The following is a 15878-nucleotide window of genomic DNA, read 5'->3' on the forward strand; positions in this document are numbered from 1 at the left end:
CCCATAGGACACTATATGACAAGGACTGCATGGGCCCAGGCTGCAGAGTTCTGACCCATGTGCAAACTTCCCCTGGCTGGAGGAGGGGCCGCTGCTGATCTCGTGTCAGTGTCTGGGATCGAGGTCTCTGGGTCGGACACGGGGACGCTTGCCCAGCACCCACAGCAAGGTCCTGAGTCCAGCCAAGCCAAGTGAGGCAGAGCCTCCGCTCCCACCGGCAGAGAACTGTCAGACTCAGTGCACCCACAAGTGCCTTCGTCACAGGCTGCAGGGCCAGGGCCAGGGCCAGGGCCAGGGCCCTGCCCTGCTTCCCCGCACCCCAGCCAGCCTGTGGGCCCTACAGGCCTGGATGGAATAGAGCAGTTTGTTCCAAGCCCCACCTATTGCTGCAGCGCCAGGAACAGCTCACAGCTGGGTCCCATTAGGTGCTCAGGAGCAACCATAAGTCAAGAGCGAGGGATCGGGGCACGGGCAGGGCAGCTTCTAGGAACGGAGCCTGTTCCTTGGAATCACAGACAAAGCCAAGGAGGAGGGAGGGGCCTCAAGGCACAGACCTGCCACCTGGGGCCACCACCCACTCCTGGAATTCATGCCGGGAAGCTCCAACCTGCAGCTGTGTTTGTGTGGCCAGGGCTGGATCTACAGGGGAGGTGGCTTCTCCCGAGTGTCTCACATGCTAGCTGTTTTGTCTGTGTGTGTCTGGAACAGATGGGGAAACTGAGGCACGGAGGGGTGAGCTGTTATCCAAGGCCACACGCTGAGTCACTGTCAGGACTCGTGGTGCCAGTTTGACGCTTGGGCCGCTGGGCTGCGTTGCCTCCCCCGGAGCAGCCCAGCTGTCTTGGAAGCAGGTTGCTGGGAACTGGGGCTGAGCGGCGCAGTCCTTGTACTGACAGATGGGGCCAGCAGCACTCCTTCTACCTGTCACAAGCTGCACCAGGGCCAGGTTTGATCCTGCAATACATGTGGGAAAGAACTGAATCTGACCACCACAGTGAACTGGTGCAGCCACCTCTGGGGTGGAACATGGCAACAGTCTATCAGCATACAGCAACACAGCACGAGTTTAGGACAGTGAGTGAAGGCAAATCCTGTCTCCAACCGAAAGCACTGGGGGAATTTGGAATTCCCCAGTCTAGCATCTGGCCAGGGCATCAGAACTGTGAGGTCAGCAGTGGCCACAGATGACCTACAGTCGCCCCTCGTCGGGTCCCAGAGCTTGGGCTCCCATCCAAGCCCAAATATTTACACTGTAGTTAAACAGCCCCATAGCCTGAGCCTGAGTCAGCTGTCCCGGGCGAACTGCGGTGTTTCATTGCAGTGAAGTCTCGCACGCCGAGGTCACTTAATTTTGTGCCCTGCTGGCTGGGTGCTGGTCACACAGCCACTGAGCTGCTGTTTGTGAAATGAATCACAGCTTGCTCTGTGGAGCTTGTTGGAGCTCAGGAGAAGGTGGGGGTCTGAATCCAGAGTCACTCCCAGCAGTTCTTCTCTGGCCCCCACCCACAGCAGCCACTTGCTGAATCAGCTGCTTTCATCAGCACTAAACTCCGTTAGAAATAACATTCCTAGCAGGGCTGGAGATCAGCATCTCTGGGGGCATAGGCCTAGCGGCACCTCCGCCCTGACCAGGCGGTGCACTGCAGGGGGCAGGTCCCTCTCTGTGGCACAGTCAGTCCCTGGCCTCTTTGCTGAGAGTTTGCCAGGCTGTGATATTCTGGATACTTGTCTACGAGGAACTGGGCTGAGACCCACCAACATCATCTCTCACAGAGGCCATAAGACAGCCTGCACATGGGAACGACTGAGCTGATGCAGATTCGAACCCATGACCTAGATGTGCTGTGCCCTTGTTGTGTCAGGTGCTGCACGGACCCAGAGAGAGACAGACCCTGCCCCAAAGGGGAGTTCACAGTCTGGGGCCTGGTTGGAAAAATCCATCCCCCTCAGTGATGCAGTTGAACTGACCTAGGCCCTGGTGTAGACAGCGCTAGGTTGCTGGGAGGATTCTCCCGTCAGCCTCCTGGGAGGTGGGTACCTCTGCTGACAGGAGAACCCCTCCGGTCGGCACAGGGAGCGTTGTCCCTGAAGCACTGTTCAGCATAGACCAGACGAGGGGGAAGAGTCTCCCTCTCCACTGTATGGCTGGGGAAAGGCCCAGGCTGATGGGCCGGGGGAGGGCAGAGTTACAAGGACTCAGAACCTGCCAACCTCCTGGGAAATTTCAGGCCTGTGTGACTTGGCCAAGGTCGTGCCACTGAGTCAGTGGCAGAGCCAGTCTCCTGAGTCCTCATCCAGCACCGTGGCCACACGTCCACCCTTCCCCTCCAGGCCAGAGCCCCCAGCCCAGCCCCACCAGTGTTCCTGCTGGCAAAGGCAGACCCTGAGCACAGCGGGGCCTGGACACTAGGGGGGTCAGTGGCAAGAAGCTTCTTAAGACCTGGGTCAGAGGACTAGAACGTGGCCCCCCCGCCCATCTCTATGTTCTCGCTCAGCACCACCCTGCTTCTCATGGAGCCACCTGTTCATCAGCTGAGAGGAGCCTGCTGGAAACAAGCAGCAGGAGCTTTAACGAGGGGGGAATTTCCACCACTGGCCACAGCACCCTGGGGTGGTCTGTCCTTGGGCTAATGGCCAGGTCCCCTTGCTTTGCACTTGCAGAGCCCCTTCCATCTGGAGATCTCCGGGTGATTTACCAAGGGAGTGTCAGTATCACGTCTCCACTTTGCAGAGGGTCCCTCCTGGGTCCCCTTGCTGCACCCCCGCACTGTGTTTGGGCCCTGCTGTCCCGCCGGGTGGGCGGGCAAGCTGCTGCCTGCAGGGGTCTGTGCATGACGCCAAAGCCTGTCTGACAGGCCGGCTAAAATTAGAGCTTCACATGCCGCTGGCCCCAAGCGCAGCAGCCCGGGCTGGGGGTACAGCTGGCTCTGGGCCGCTTTGCACGGACTAGCAGGGCAGGTTCCCCAGGGTGACTTGTGCAGCCTCCAGGCTTCGGTGCTGCTCTTAGGAGAGGGGTGGCAGCTCCCCTTCCCCTCAGGGCTTGCCTGGGCACAGCATGGTGGGTTAGGCACTAGAACAGAGAGGAACTTCCATCCATGCACTTTGGTGCCCGGCTCCAAACGCAGCAGCTGGATCCCAGCCCCAGTGGGCGAGGGCCAGGAAAGCTGTGAGGGGCTGAGCACTCTGCCCAAAGGTCACCGAGTGGCCAAGTGCCAGGCTGTAAACCCGCCTGCTCGGTACAAGCACCAGCACAGACGGAGCTGACTTTGCAGGGCTGGTGGACGGGGTATGCGCGAGGCTCTGTGTAGATACAGCCCTGGGCTCTGTTCCCTGCTCTGCCACTGACACACTGCATGACCTTGGGTCAGTCACTTCCTCCAAGTTCCCACAGCTGTAGGGCATCGTAATACCCTGGCTTTGAGCATGGAGCTTCTCTCCTCCTGGGGCAGGAGGAGAACCCAGGCATCCTGGCTCCCCAGCTCTGACCATCGCATCAGACTCCTTCCTACGAAACTCCTGAGGCTGTCCTGGGATGTGGCACCTGGTGTCAGGCCCATTGTGACAGCCAGCAGGCAGGTTAGACTGGGTCGCTGACTCGCCCGCATTTCTGGAGTGGCTGGAGTTTCTGGCGAGTTGCCTCAAACACCACAACCTGTGAGGTTATTGATACACCTCCCAGCCCGGCACTCATGCCAGAACTGAACAGCCAGGCAGCAAAGACCCCGCCTGCCCCCACCCAGCTCTGGCATTCCTGGCTGCTGTGGAAATGCCAGTCCCAGGAGTTACACAGGGTGCAGCTGGCAGGCTGCTCTGTGTTGTGCCCCTCTCCAGATTAGGTGGAACTTGTGTGGTGTTTGTACAGGCAGACGGGTAGCTCTGGTTACACAGGCGTGGGCAGGGCGTGGGCAGCATCCTCACAGCTCTGCTGCTGCACTTCACTGCAGCCCCCCAGCTCTTCCAGTCCCAGGACCTGCTCCCCACCCTGCCCAGCGCTGGCAGTGCCCCTCAGCCCTGCCTGACCACAGCACCCTCTGCTGCTCCAGTCTGGGGCTCTGCCAGTGTTGCTCGGTCCTGACCTGCAGCCCCCTGGTCCCAGCGGGGCCTGTTGTGCTGCTGCTCTGGGCACGTCATTGTCAATAAGATCTTGGGCCCCTTCCCTCTCTAGTACCCAGCAGCCTGACATACCCCCTCCCTGCTGCGGGCGCTGGGCTGCTGCTCTGGGGAGGGTGAACTGGGGCCTGGGCCAGTGTCTGCTGAATCAGTAGAAGAGCATGGGGGGCGTTGGATCAGCCCACAGGGTGGGGGAAGGGGAAGACACCTGAGTGGCCGTCCTGGGGCCCCAAGGTCTGTGGATCTGCACAGCAGAGATGCCCTGGCAGCAGGAGGGCAGATGCACCCCCCCAGCCCTGCTCTGGCCTATGAGGTGCCCCAGGGAGGAGGGCAGTTCAGACTCTGGCCCTGGCTGCTGACAAGGCCCCAGCTGCCTCTCTAGTGATGCAGGCACCTGGCAGCCAGGCGGTGGAAGGATGGGCCGATGATTAGGGCACTAGCCAAGGGCACCTGGGTTCAAGGCCCTGCTCTGCCCCAGACTCCCTGTCTGCCTTGCACAGTCATGTAGCCTCTCGGTGCCTCAGTTCCCCTTAGAGCCATGGGGGGAGGGGGAAGCGCTGTCCTGCCCCCCAGGGCTGCGTGACTGTAAGGATCTCAGACTGCGAGTGCAGATACTGAAGTGCCACAGACAGGGAGTGGAGACCCGCCAGGCTCCTCTCCCAGCACCCAGCAGTGTGGCTGTGCCTGGTCCAGCCCCCAGCCCCCTTCCCTCAGGCACGGCACGTGGGGCTCCAGTGGCCCCGCTTTGATCCCAGGCCATAGCATGGGGCTGCAGGGGCTGTTTGGTGCCCTCCAGACAGGAGGGGCTGGCTGCCTCTGAGCCTGGCCTTCCTCTCCCCCAGGAGTGCGATAAGTCCAGCAACGACCGGCTGGAGGAGCACGAGATCGAGCAGTTCTGCACCCTGCTGATGAAGCGGCCGGAGCTGGAGGAGCTCTTCCACCGCTACTCGGGGCAGGACTGCGTGCTGTCGGCCAAGGAGCTGGGGGCGTTCCTGCAGGACCAGGGCGAGGCGGCCGACCTGGCGCACGCCCACAGGATCATCCAGACCTATGAGCTCAGCGAGAAAGGTAGGTCCCCCCACGAACCCCTGCCCAGCATGGGGGTGTGCACCACTGTCCCCTGCTGTCAGAGAACGGCCAGCTCAGCACTCAGAGCTTGGTGCAAGGCTCCCGTGGGTGCTTGTCTAGTCCGACCCCGCAAAGGAGAGGCGGATACAGTCTCTGTGGCCCTTCAGTCCTTGGGCCTGGTACCACTGCGCCACGGCGGTTGGTTCTGGTGACCTGGCTGCACGTCCCAGTAGGAACTGGGCTGAGAGTTGACAGACTCAGCTCACAGAGGGAAGAGGCTTGGCAGGGCAGGTTTCCATGAGGATTCCCAGCTGTGCGACATGGGGAGTCCTGACAGCGCATGGTGGAGACGCTCCCAGGTCTCAGGGCAGGTCTGAACCCCATTGCTGCTCCTGGTTAATGAACGTCGGTTTTAAACCAGTGCTGCTTCTGTGCACACCCAAGTGTCAGTGTCTGCAGGTTCTTCTGCCTCCTGGGGCAGCTGCTTAGCTCCTTTCTCCAGCCCCGACAGAGGAGACATGGTCTAGTGGTTATAGCAGCGGGCTGGGCATCAGGACACCTGGGTTCTTTCCCATGTTCTGGGGGGAAGCTCTGGTGGTTACAGCAGGGGAACAGGCAGTCGGACTTCTGGGTTCCGTCCCTGGCTCTGCCACTGACTTGCTGCAAGACCTCGGACAAGTCAGAACCTCGCTCTGTGCCTCAGTTTCCCTGTCTGTCACGGGGGTGGTGAGGGTTAATCTCATCAAAGGTGCTATACAACCTGACTGGCCTGCACCGTGGGTGTGATCGGCTGACCCGAGCTGGGGCAAGTGGACGCAGAAATCAGGCCTGGACTGGAGGGCAACGGTGAGGGACGGAGCAGCAGGGTCAGGAGCAGAGGCCGGTGTGATGGGCAGAAAGCCAGTGCGATAGCAGGGAGCTGGGCCTGCCCCAGAAGGCAACTGGCATCCCCAGAGCCTGGCCTGGCAGCTCCACCCTGAGCTGGCTGGAACTGGCCGGAGATGGCTGTGGGGTCTCACTGGTCTAGCAGGCGTGGGGCTGCAGGGGAGCCCCCTCCCAGGTGGAGCGGGTCACAGGCTGCAGCACCGGCACCAGGATCACCCAGCAGCATCAGAACACCCCTGGTCCCTGCTTTGCAGCCTCAGGCATGTGTTCTTCTCTCTCTGGTGCTGAGTGGCCCTAAGCAGCTCTGCTCTGGCACAGGACACCCCGAACCTCAGGGCTGGGTCAGCTCCGCCTGGCCCCTTTGTCTGGAATGGCTAGTTCAGCTAGACAGGGCCAAGCTTTGTGTCCAGGCCCCAGCCCCGTGCGAACACCCCTGAACTCCGCGAGGCCTCATCCTGGAAGCCCATCTGGGTCCAGTCCGGCTCGGGGAGCCTTAAGGGTTGTGCTGTGTGATCACAGTGAGAGAGTTTAAGTGGGGTCCTGGGGGGTTTTGCCTTCCCCTGCAGCGTGGGGAGTGGGTCACTGGCCAGGATTATCCTGGTGTGTCTCACTTCATCATTCCCCTGCCATTGCACCATTGCCTGGTGCCCCTCGGCTCCCGGTCTCTGCCTGTGGCACACACTAGTTCATTGACTTTGGTCTCATTTCGGGGGGCTGGAAAGGCTTGCTGGCCTGTGCCCTCCTGGCTGGACTGTCCAGGCTGGGAGCCGTTCTTGCAGAGGGTACAGGGTATGATGCCAGGCAGGGCTGGCAACCCTTGGGGTGACACTGCCTTCTCGGCCTTGGCTGCGCGGTCTCAGCCATGCGCGTTGCAGCCAGCTTTACTCGATTCCTAGCTAACTTGCCTGAACTCTGCGGCCGTGTAAACAGCAATAAACATCCCTGGACTCCGAGGAGGTTTGGATCCGGATCCATAGTTTGCATCCCAGCCCCTGCAACAGCTCTTGTAGAACCAGAGAGCTGGAGAAAAGATCTTTGTTGTGGGACAAGCTCCAGCATATGGGAGGCCTTAGGATTCCACTCCCTCTGCACCAGCGCACACTGTGCCTATTCTGGCTTTGCCCTCTGCGCTGTTGGTTTGCCGTGGTGCGGCTGTCCCGCGAGGCGCTCAGGGACTGGAGGGGTTTTCTCTGGATTTCCCACGTTATGAGCATGGTTACACTAGACCCAGATCGGAACCTCCTCTGAGCCCAGGGGAGTTTAGCCCCAGGGTTTTGCTGCAGCCCATGGCACAGCTGGGGCCAGCCAGGCATTAGGGCTAGAACTGAGGAGGACTCCAGTGGCCCATCTGTGCTGTAGTTTACCAGGGAGAGGGGGAGGGAAATCAGGAGTAATTCCACTGTGGTCAGTGGAGCCACATCTGCGGGTAGGGGAGATCTGCTGAGGTTTTGCATGTGGTTTGGCAGCGCTTCGTTATGCTAATCGCAGCTGAAGCAATTCCAGAAGCCCCACTCCAGCATTCCCTGAGTGTGTGTCTCGCACCTTTCATGTTCCTCTCGGAGCCGAGTGTGCTCCCAGTTGGCACAGGGTGCTTCACTTCCTGTCCTGACCCCTGAATGCCCCAGGACTCCGCCCTCACCAGCTGGGCTAACTCGGGCTGTGTCTGACCCTGCTCAGGGCGATTGGTGAACAATTGTGGCTAGGACTGTTTATGAGCAATAAGGAAAAGGAAACCAAGTGGCCTGAGGCCGTGGTGGTGAAGGGCCTGGGGGGCTGCCTCGGGGAGCTGGCTGGCTGGTCTCCTTTCGCTGGCACGGCAGCAGCGTTAGACAATCTCAGCCGAGATTTGTAAAACTCTCCAGAGGCTCCATTGCTGCTAACCCGAGATCCAGACGCCTGCCATGGCTGGGGCAGAGGATGCTGGGGCTGAGCCTCTTTGGGGTAGATGCTGATCGGGGCACTAGAAACTCATAGACAGCTGGACAAAGCTCTCGGCCCGGGCTGCCCTGTGCAAATGCTGACAGATCAGCCTGGGCCTGATCTCAACCCCAGCACTTTTCACTGCTTCCTAGTCTCCTCCTTGTAGGAGGGCCATGGCACCAGAGTGTGTGTGAGTGGGGAATGCAATACAGCTGGGGAAACTGAGGCACAGAGTGGGTGAGGGGACATGTACAAGGCCGCACAGTGAGACTGCAGCAGAGTCAGAGAGAACCCAGGTCCTAGTGCCAAGCTCTAGCCGGTACAGACCACACCCTCTCATGGAACTGGGCACAGGGCCCGGGATTCCTGCCACCCCAGCCCCTACTTTAGCTCCCACAATCCCTGTCCCAGCCAGGGTCGAATCAGATCTCCCAGGCTCTAACCCCTAGGCTTGCTAACCCCTGAGGTTCCAAATGGGGTGACAGCCTGAAATTCCCGACATGGACACGTTGCCCTGTGCACAGACACTAGGCCCAAAATCTGGGGAGGAGCCTTTAAAGAGCCCCTGGAAATGTCCCTGCAGCCAAACAGCATGACCGCATGATGCTGGACGGGTTCATGATGTACCTGCTGTCTGCGGCTGGTGACATCCTGAACCAGGAGCACACCAACGTCTACCAGGACATGAGCCAGCCCCTCTGCCATTACTTCATCTCCACCTCCCACAACACCTACCTGACCGACAATCAGATCGGGGGGGCCAGCAGCACGGAAGCCTACATCAGGTAAGGGGGCCAGGCAGAACATGGGGAACTGGCAGAGTCAAGGGGTATCGAGATCCATCTGGAGGAGGGGGGTGCCAGCATGGGGGGCATCTTTGCCATGGCAGAGAGGTGGCCTAGAGCATAGACCTGGTCCTGCTGAAGCAGAGCAGTGCTGGTGACCAGTAGCCATACTGGGCGCTTCCCCAGAAGGGTTAAGTCTCTGACTGTCTGACAATATCCATCTGCATGAATTCCTGCCTGACCCCAGCCAGGGAGCAGCCTGTGCCCTGAAGCATGAGAGCTAAGCGGTCTTGTCACTTTTATCCCAGCAAGTTATCCTGTCCTATAAGAATTTATCCTATCAGAAGCCTGCATCCCAAGGAAGGGGAAAAAATTCATAGGCAGAAGTTGTAGACCAAGCTGGATGAGCAAGCATCTCAGAGAAGTGATTAAGAAAAAGCAGAAAGCCTACAAGGAGTGAAAGATGGGAGGGATTAGCAAGGAAAACTACCTTATTGAGGTCAGAACATGTAGGGATGAAGTGAGAAAGGGCAAAAGCTGTGTAGAGTTGGACCTTGCAAAGGGAATTAAAACCAATAGTAAAAGGTTCTGTAGCCATATAAATAAGAAAACAAAGAAAGAAGAAGTGGGATCACTAAACACTGAGGATGGAAAGGAGGTTAAGGATAATCTAGGCATGGCTCAATATCTAAACAAATATTTTGCCTCAGTCTTTAATGAGGCTAATGAGGCCCTTAGGGACAATGGCAGGATGACAAATGGGAATGAGGATATGGAGGTAGATATCACCACAGCCGAGGTAGAAGCCAAACTCAAACAGCTTAATGGGACTAAATCGGGGGCCATAGGCGCCGACTCCAGGGAGCACCCACAGGGAAAAATTGATGGGTGCTGTGCACCCACAGGCAGCTCCCTGCCCTGCCCCAGCTCATCGCTGCCTCCACTGAGCGTGCCTTCCCCGCCTCCCCCCCTAGCTCCCCGTGCTTCCCGCTGCGAAACAGCGGCAAGCGCTGGGAGGGAGGGTTGAGGAGGGGGAACATGGGAATGTGGCATGCTGGGGGAAGAGGCGGGGCTGGGGCGGGGATTTGGGGAAGGGGTTGGAATGGGGGCAGGGCAGGGGCAGAGTCAGGGCGGAGCCAGGGTGGGGGGGAGTCAAGGACCCACCAGCGCCGGGAAAAGTTGACGCCTATGTGGGGGGGGGGGGCAGATAATCTTCATCCAAGAACATTAAAGGAACTGGCACATGAAATTGCAAGCCCATTAGCAAGAATTTTTAATGAATCAGTAAACTCAGGGTTGTACTGCGTGACTGGAGAATTGCTAACGTAGTTCCTATTTTTAAGAAAGGGAAAAAAAATGATCCAAGTAACTATAGGCCTGTTAGTTTGACATCTGTAGTATGCAAGGTCTTGGAAAACATTTTGAAGGAGAAAGTAGTTAAGGACATTGAGGTCAATGGTAATTGGGACAAAATACAACATGGTTTTACTAAAGGTAGATCGTGCCAAACCAACCTGATCTCCTTCTTTGAGAAGGTGACAGATTTTGTAGACAAAGGAAACGCAGTGGATCTAATTTACCTCGATTTCAGTAAGGCATTTGATACGGTTCCACATGGGGAATTATTAGCTAAATTGGAAAAGATGGGGATCAATATGTAAACTGAAAGGTGGATAAGGAACTGGTTAAAGGGGAGACTACAACGGGTCGTACTGAAAGGTGAACTGTCAGGCTGGAGGGAGGTTACTAGTGGAGTTCCTCAGGGATCAGTTTTAAAAATTGAATCTTTTTATTACTGATCTTGGCACAAAAAGCGGGAATGTGCTAATAAATTTTGCGGATGACACAAAGCTGGGAGGTATTGCTAACACAGAGAAGGACTGGGATATCCCACAGGAAGATCTGGATGACTTGTTGTGACGGGTTGAATCATAGTAACCCCCTTGGGGCTGCCAAGTGATGTGCCAAGACTACTTCTGCCCCTGCTTTCCTGCCCCGGCAGCTTAGGACTTCAGTGCCCTGCCTGGTTTGAGCCAGACCCACTACCCGGCTGCATACTCAGACCCAGGTCTGAACCACGTCCCCTAACAGCTGTAGGTTTAACTGAAAGCAACTTACAGAAGTGTTCCTGCCTTTAACACTCCCAATGGGGTCTAAACCCAAATAAATCCGTTTTACCCTGTATAAAGCTTATACAGGGTAAACTCATCAATTGTTCGCCCTCTACAACACTGATAGAGAGAGATGCACAGCTGTTTGCTCCCCAAGGTATTAACACATACTCTGAGTTAATTAATAAGTAAAAAGTGATGTTATTAGATACAGAAAGTAGGATTTAAGTGGTTCCAAGTCGTAAGAAACAGAACAAAATGAATTGCCAAGTAAAATAAAATAAAACACGCCAGTCTGTATCTAAGAAAACTGAATACAGGGAAAACCTCGCCATACTGAGACTGCTCTGAGCTGTGTCCTGCACCAGGCTCCCCGCAGGGTAAAGCAGGATGTCGATGGAGGGTCAGGGCCCCTCCGTAGCTCCGTGCTAACAGCTGAACTGCACTGCCTCTGCGGAAGCCATTCTCTGGGAGAGCATGATGACCCCAGGGCAGGGCCAGGCCAGGGCTGCCTGGGGAGGCTCAGGGGCCCAGCTGTGCTGGAGTCTCTGGACTCGTACTAAGGACACAAGGTCGCAGTTCGCTGTGCCAGTCCCTGGCTGAACCGTGCCATCCCCGTCAGGGCGTTCATGGAGGGCTGCCGCTGCGTGGAGCTGGACTGCTGGGAGGGCTCCAATGGGGAGCCCATCATCTACCATGGCCACACCCTGACCTCCAAGATCCTCTTCAGGGATGTCATCGAGATCATCCGGGACTACGCCTTCAAGGTGAGCACCACAGTCGGTGGGCTGAGGGCAGCAGGAGGGGACTGGAGTTTGCACCAATGTGCTTCTTGCCCCTCTGTCCCCAGCTGCCTGGTGACCACCAGCCATGGAGTTGAACCTGCTCCCACCCACATGAGCAGGAGTTTTGTCCCTGACATCAGTAGGGCCAGAGCTTGGCCCGTGGGCTCCCCCGCTCAGCCCATAGCAGGGGGCTGATGTCAGTCTGTGGACCCATTGCGGCGTCCTGCCTAGGCTGGCCTGCCTGGGAAGGGGGCTGTCCCTGACCCCCCCTCTATCTCCCCAGCACTCCTCGTACCCCGTGATCCTGTCCCTGGAGAATCACTGCGGGCTGGAACAGCAGGTGACCATGGTTCGGCACATGAAGGCCATCTTGGGGGACATGCTGCTGACCCAGACACTGGATGGGCAGGTCCCCAAGGAGCTCCCGTCACCAGAGGTAACACCCCCTGGTAATTCCCATGGGAGGGGGAGGGGTCCCCGGCAGCATTCCCATGGACTTCTGCAGGGAGGATTCTCAGAGAGGGGACCCAGAGCCCCAAGCTCCATGGTTTCATCACATGGACATCCCTGGGCACTGCCTCCCTCCATCCCCTGCCCCCTGGGCACCTTGGAGCACACGGTGGGGCAGCCAGTCCCTGGGAAGAGAGGGCATTGGGCAGGGTGCAGAGCTTTGACATGGGCTGGCCTCTCCTGCAGCAACTGAAAGGGAAGATCCTGGTGAAAGGGAAGAAGCTGTTGGACCCAGTGTGTGACCCTGAAAACATGAGCTTCCTCTCCGACACCAACGAGGAAGAGGAGGAGGAGGAGGAAGAGGAAGAGGAGAGAGTGCTGCAGAGGGAGCGCAGGAGGGTAAGGGGGTAATGTGGACCAGCCCCTCGTGGGACTGCGGGATCCCAGAATTTGTGGCTGCCCCCAAGTGTTGCGGATTGTGCTGCTGCAGCAGGCAGGCACCCGCCGTCCGTCTCCGGGGCACAGAGAGATCGTGTGCGGCACTGAAGCCAAAGCGTCTGCTGCAGCTTTGGTGCATGACCCCAGCTCAGCTGGAGGGTGGGGGGCGACAGCCCCATGGGACAGGCTGACAGCACCCCTGAGATCTCAAAGCCACCGTGAAAAGGGCACAGAGGGGCTTGCAGCCAGTGCGCTGCCGTCTCCCTGGCCTGTCAGTGTTGAGATAGACAGAGCGTTCGCTGCCTCTTGACGGGGAGCTCCCTCACTCCCCATCACCCACATACTCCCAAGAAAGCTGCCCTGTGTGTAGCTGCCCCCTGCCCCATGGCCAGATTTCCAGAAAAATTCCTTTTCAGGAGACCCGCAGGAACCTGTCAGGTTGCTGCCTGCCTGGCTGGTTCTTGTCAATTGCACCATTTCCCTGGGCAGAAGGTGAAATTGACAGGAGCTGTCACGGGGCTGCCCCGTTCTCAGACCATAGCTACACTCCAGAGCCCGGGCTGGCCTAGCCCCCTTGTGCAGGCAGAGGGAAGGAGGAGTTCTGCCCTGGCAGTAACACCACCTCCACCACCTCCATGGTGCTCGGAGCAGGGGTGAGCTGGGGCGGGGAGGTGGGGTGCCTCAGGGCAGAGGGTGGGAGGTGAGGAGTTGCCGCAAGGGAGGTGCCGCAGGGCAGGGGGAGGAAGCTGCCGCGGGAGTGGGGCCTCAGGGCGCAAGGTGGAAGTTTCGCCTAGGGCACGAAACATCCTTGCACCGACCCTGCACGTGGGGCCATAGAAGGTGCCAGGGGGGTTTCCAGTTCGCGAGGTTAATGGCCTGGCCAGGCCACACCCTCCTGCTGGTTCGTCTGGAGTCTGTTGCTCCCTGTCCCAGTGCTGTGCGGGGTTGCTGAGAGCTGTGCACCGCAGGGGTGGGTGACCTGGCTGCTGTCAGGGGAGGGTTGTAAAGGGTGGGGCTGCGGTGCAGGCTGGCTGGGGAGAAGGGAGCTCATGTTGGCCGGGGGCTGTGGCTGGTGGAGGGAATCCCAGGGCCGGTGACCAGTGGCTGTGAGGGCAGTGGCAAAGCGTGCAGTGTTCCCATCCCACCGCCTCGGGCAGGGCCTGAGACCGCAGGTTTCTGCTCCCCCCACTCCTGAAACGACACTTTCTGTTCTCTTCCAGTCGTCCCATTCGCTGCAGGAGATCAGGCCGTTCCAGGTGAGCGCTCCCGGCAGGTCTGTGGGTGGGACGGTAGGACTGACCCCATCCCCTCTTGCACCGCACTGTATGGCTGTACGGGGCTGCCCCTTGGGGTGGGGTTGGCACATCTTAGGGCCGGTGCTCTGTTGCTGTCCTGGCCGGGTGGCTGGCCCCCTCCTGGCATCTCTCAGGACTGAGGGCTGCTGACTCCTAGCTGAGCCCCTCCTGCCTCGCCCTCCCCCGGGAGACTCACCCCTAGCAGGCCCCAGTCCTCTGCACGCTGGTGCCAGGGGTCCCAAGGCCCCGTGGCCTGGCACGAGGGCCACTCGTGGTGCTCACTGAGGTTTCTCGCAGAGGGGCCTGGCCTGAGAGGTGCTCAGCACCCTGTGCTCACATGGACGCCGATGGGAGCTGGGTGCCCAGCACCTGCAATGGGATGTTGGATGGGGGGTGTAACACCAGCCCTTGCCACCCGGGCGGGTTCAGGACACAGGAGGGTGCTCAGCTAAGCCCCCGAGGTGCTGAAAGGGGGGACGTCCCGGGGAGAGCGGCTGCAGCAGCGACCCCATTGCGGTGCGTGCTCCCCGGCAGGCGAAGGACGCGGCGCAGCTCTGCCAGCAGCTCTCCGACCTGGTGGTGTACTGCCAGGCCGTGCCCTTCCAGAGCCTGGCGCAGGCGCTCGGGAGCCAGCAGGCCGGCCAGATGTGCTCCTTCAGCGAGAGGAAGGCCAGGAAGCTCCTCAAGGAGTCGGGTAAGGTTGGGGGAGAGGCAGGCAGACTGGGTTCTTCAGGTCCTAGTGTGACTCCAACCAGCCGGTGGGTGCGGGGCCTCAGTACAGATGGCAAGCTCGGGCCCCAGGGCAGGGGCATTGCAGGAGGGCTGGGCTGGGCTGGCCTGGATCCTTGGTGTTCTGCCCTGGGCCAGGCTGCGCTCCATGGGGCAGGGCTGACCTGGATCAGGCTGGGCTCCAGGGGGCAGGGCTGGATCAGGCTGCGCTCCATGGGGCAGGGCTGACCTGGATCAGGCTGGGCTCCCTGGGGCAGGGCTGACCTGGATCAGGCTGGGCTCAATGGGGCAGGGCTGGATCAGGCTGGGCTCCAGGGGGCAGGGCTCGTCTGGATCAGGCTGGGCTCCCTGGGGAAGGGCTGACCTGGATCAGGCTGGGCTCCAGGGGGCAGGGCTGGCCTGGATCAGGCTGGGCTCCATGGGGCAGGGCTGGCCTGGATCAGGCTGGGCTCCATGGGGCAGGGCTCGTCTGGATCAGGCTGGGCTCCCTGGGGAAGGGCTGACCTGGATCAGGCTGGGCTCCAGGGGGCAGGGCTGGCCTGGATCAGGCTGGGCTCCATGGGGCAGGGCTGGCCTGGATCAGACTGGGCTCCATGGGGCAGGGCTCGTCTGGATCAGGCTGGGCTCCCTGGGGAAGGGCTGACCTGGATCAGGCTGGGCTCCAGGGGGCAGGGCTGGCCTGGATCAGGCTGGGCTCCATGTGGCAGGGCTGGATCAGGCTGGGCTCCATGGGGCAGGGCTGACCTGGATCAGGTTGGGCTCCAGGGGGACGGCCTGGATCACGCTGGGCTCCATGGGGGCAGGGCTGGATCAGGCTGGGCTCCAGGGGGCAGGGCTAGCCTGGATCATGCTGGGCTCCATGGGGGCAGGGCTGGATCAGGCTGGGCTTCAGGGGGCAGGGCTGGCCTGGATCACACTGGGCTCCCTGGGGCAGGGCTGGCCTGGATCATGCTGGGCTCCCTGGGGCGGGGCTGGATCAGGCTGGGCTCCCTCGGGGCAGGGCTGGATCAGGCTGGGCTCCAGTGCATTAGATGGGGGTGGGTTGCACTGAGCTCACGCTGGAGGGAGCTGGGTTATACCGGCTCTGGTTACGGTGAGCTGGGGTCAGGCAGGCCTGGGACCCACTGAACCCAGCAGGCTTCCTACTGTCTGGGCATGGAGCCGCCCTGCTGCAGTGGCGCTCGGCTCCCTGCTGGGCATGACATGGGGAGCTCTCCTCTTCCTGGGATGCTTTTCATCCCTCTGCTCTGAGCTGTGCTTGGGAAGGCGAGGAGGGGACCTGCAGAGACCTGTCCGGGGCAC

General features: G+C 59.8%; 3 protein-coding genes across 4 annotated transcripts in view; 2 read left to right on the forward strand and 1 right to left on the reverse strand.

The window, feature by feature from the left end:
• The window catches only part of DCAKD (dephospho-CoA kinase domain containing), a 153890-nt gene that overhangs the window by 63868 nt on the left and 74144 nt on the right, over positions 1 to 15878 (forward strand). Inside the window, exon 1 of one of the 2 annotated variants that reach the window (XM_050934996.1) lies at positions 5029 to 5036. The exons of the other annotated variant lie outside the window; for it this stretch is intronic. The gene's annotated coding sequence lies outside the window, so the exon portion shown is untranslated. Of the gene's footprint in view, positions 1 to 5028; positions 5037 to 15878 lie in introns of those variants that run through there. 2 annotated transcript variants of the gene reach the window in all.
• The window catches only part of PLCD3 (phospholipase C delta 3), a 57429-nt gene that overhangs the window by 34297 nt on the left and 7254 nt on the right, over positions 1 to 15878 (forward strand). The window contains exons 5-11 of the mRNA XM_050934931.1: positions 4953 to 5178; positions 8567 to 8768; positions 11502 to 11646; positions 11948 to 12100; positions 12361 to 12513; positions 13773 to 13808; positions 14382 to 14541. Coding sequence (XP_050790888.1) covers positions 4953 to 5178; positions 8567 to 8768; positions 11502 to 11646; positions 11948 to 12100; positions 12361 to 12513; positions 13773 to 13808; positions 14382 to 14541 — 1075 coding nt within the window. The remainder of the gene's footprint in view (positions 1 to 4952; positions 5179 to 8566; positions 8769 to 11501; positions 11647 to 11947; positions 12101 to 12360; positions 12514 to 13772; positions 13809 to 14381; positions 14542 to 15878) is intronic.
• Positions 1 to 15878, reverse strand: part of ADAM11 (ADAM metallopeptidase domain 11) — a 672244-nt gene that overhangs the window by 27826 nt on the left and 628540 nt on the right. The window lies entirely within an intron of this gene.

This window comes from Gopherus flavomarginatus, chromosome 25 (genome assembly GCF_025201925.1).
Source record: "Gopherus flavomarginatus isolate rGopFla2 chromosome 25, rGopFla2.mat.asm, whole genome shotgun sequence".
NCBI classification, from domain to species: Eukaryota; Metazoa; Chordata; order Testudines; family Testudinidae; genus Gopherus; species Gopherus flavomarginatus.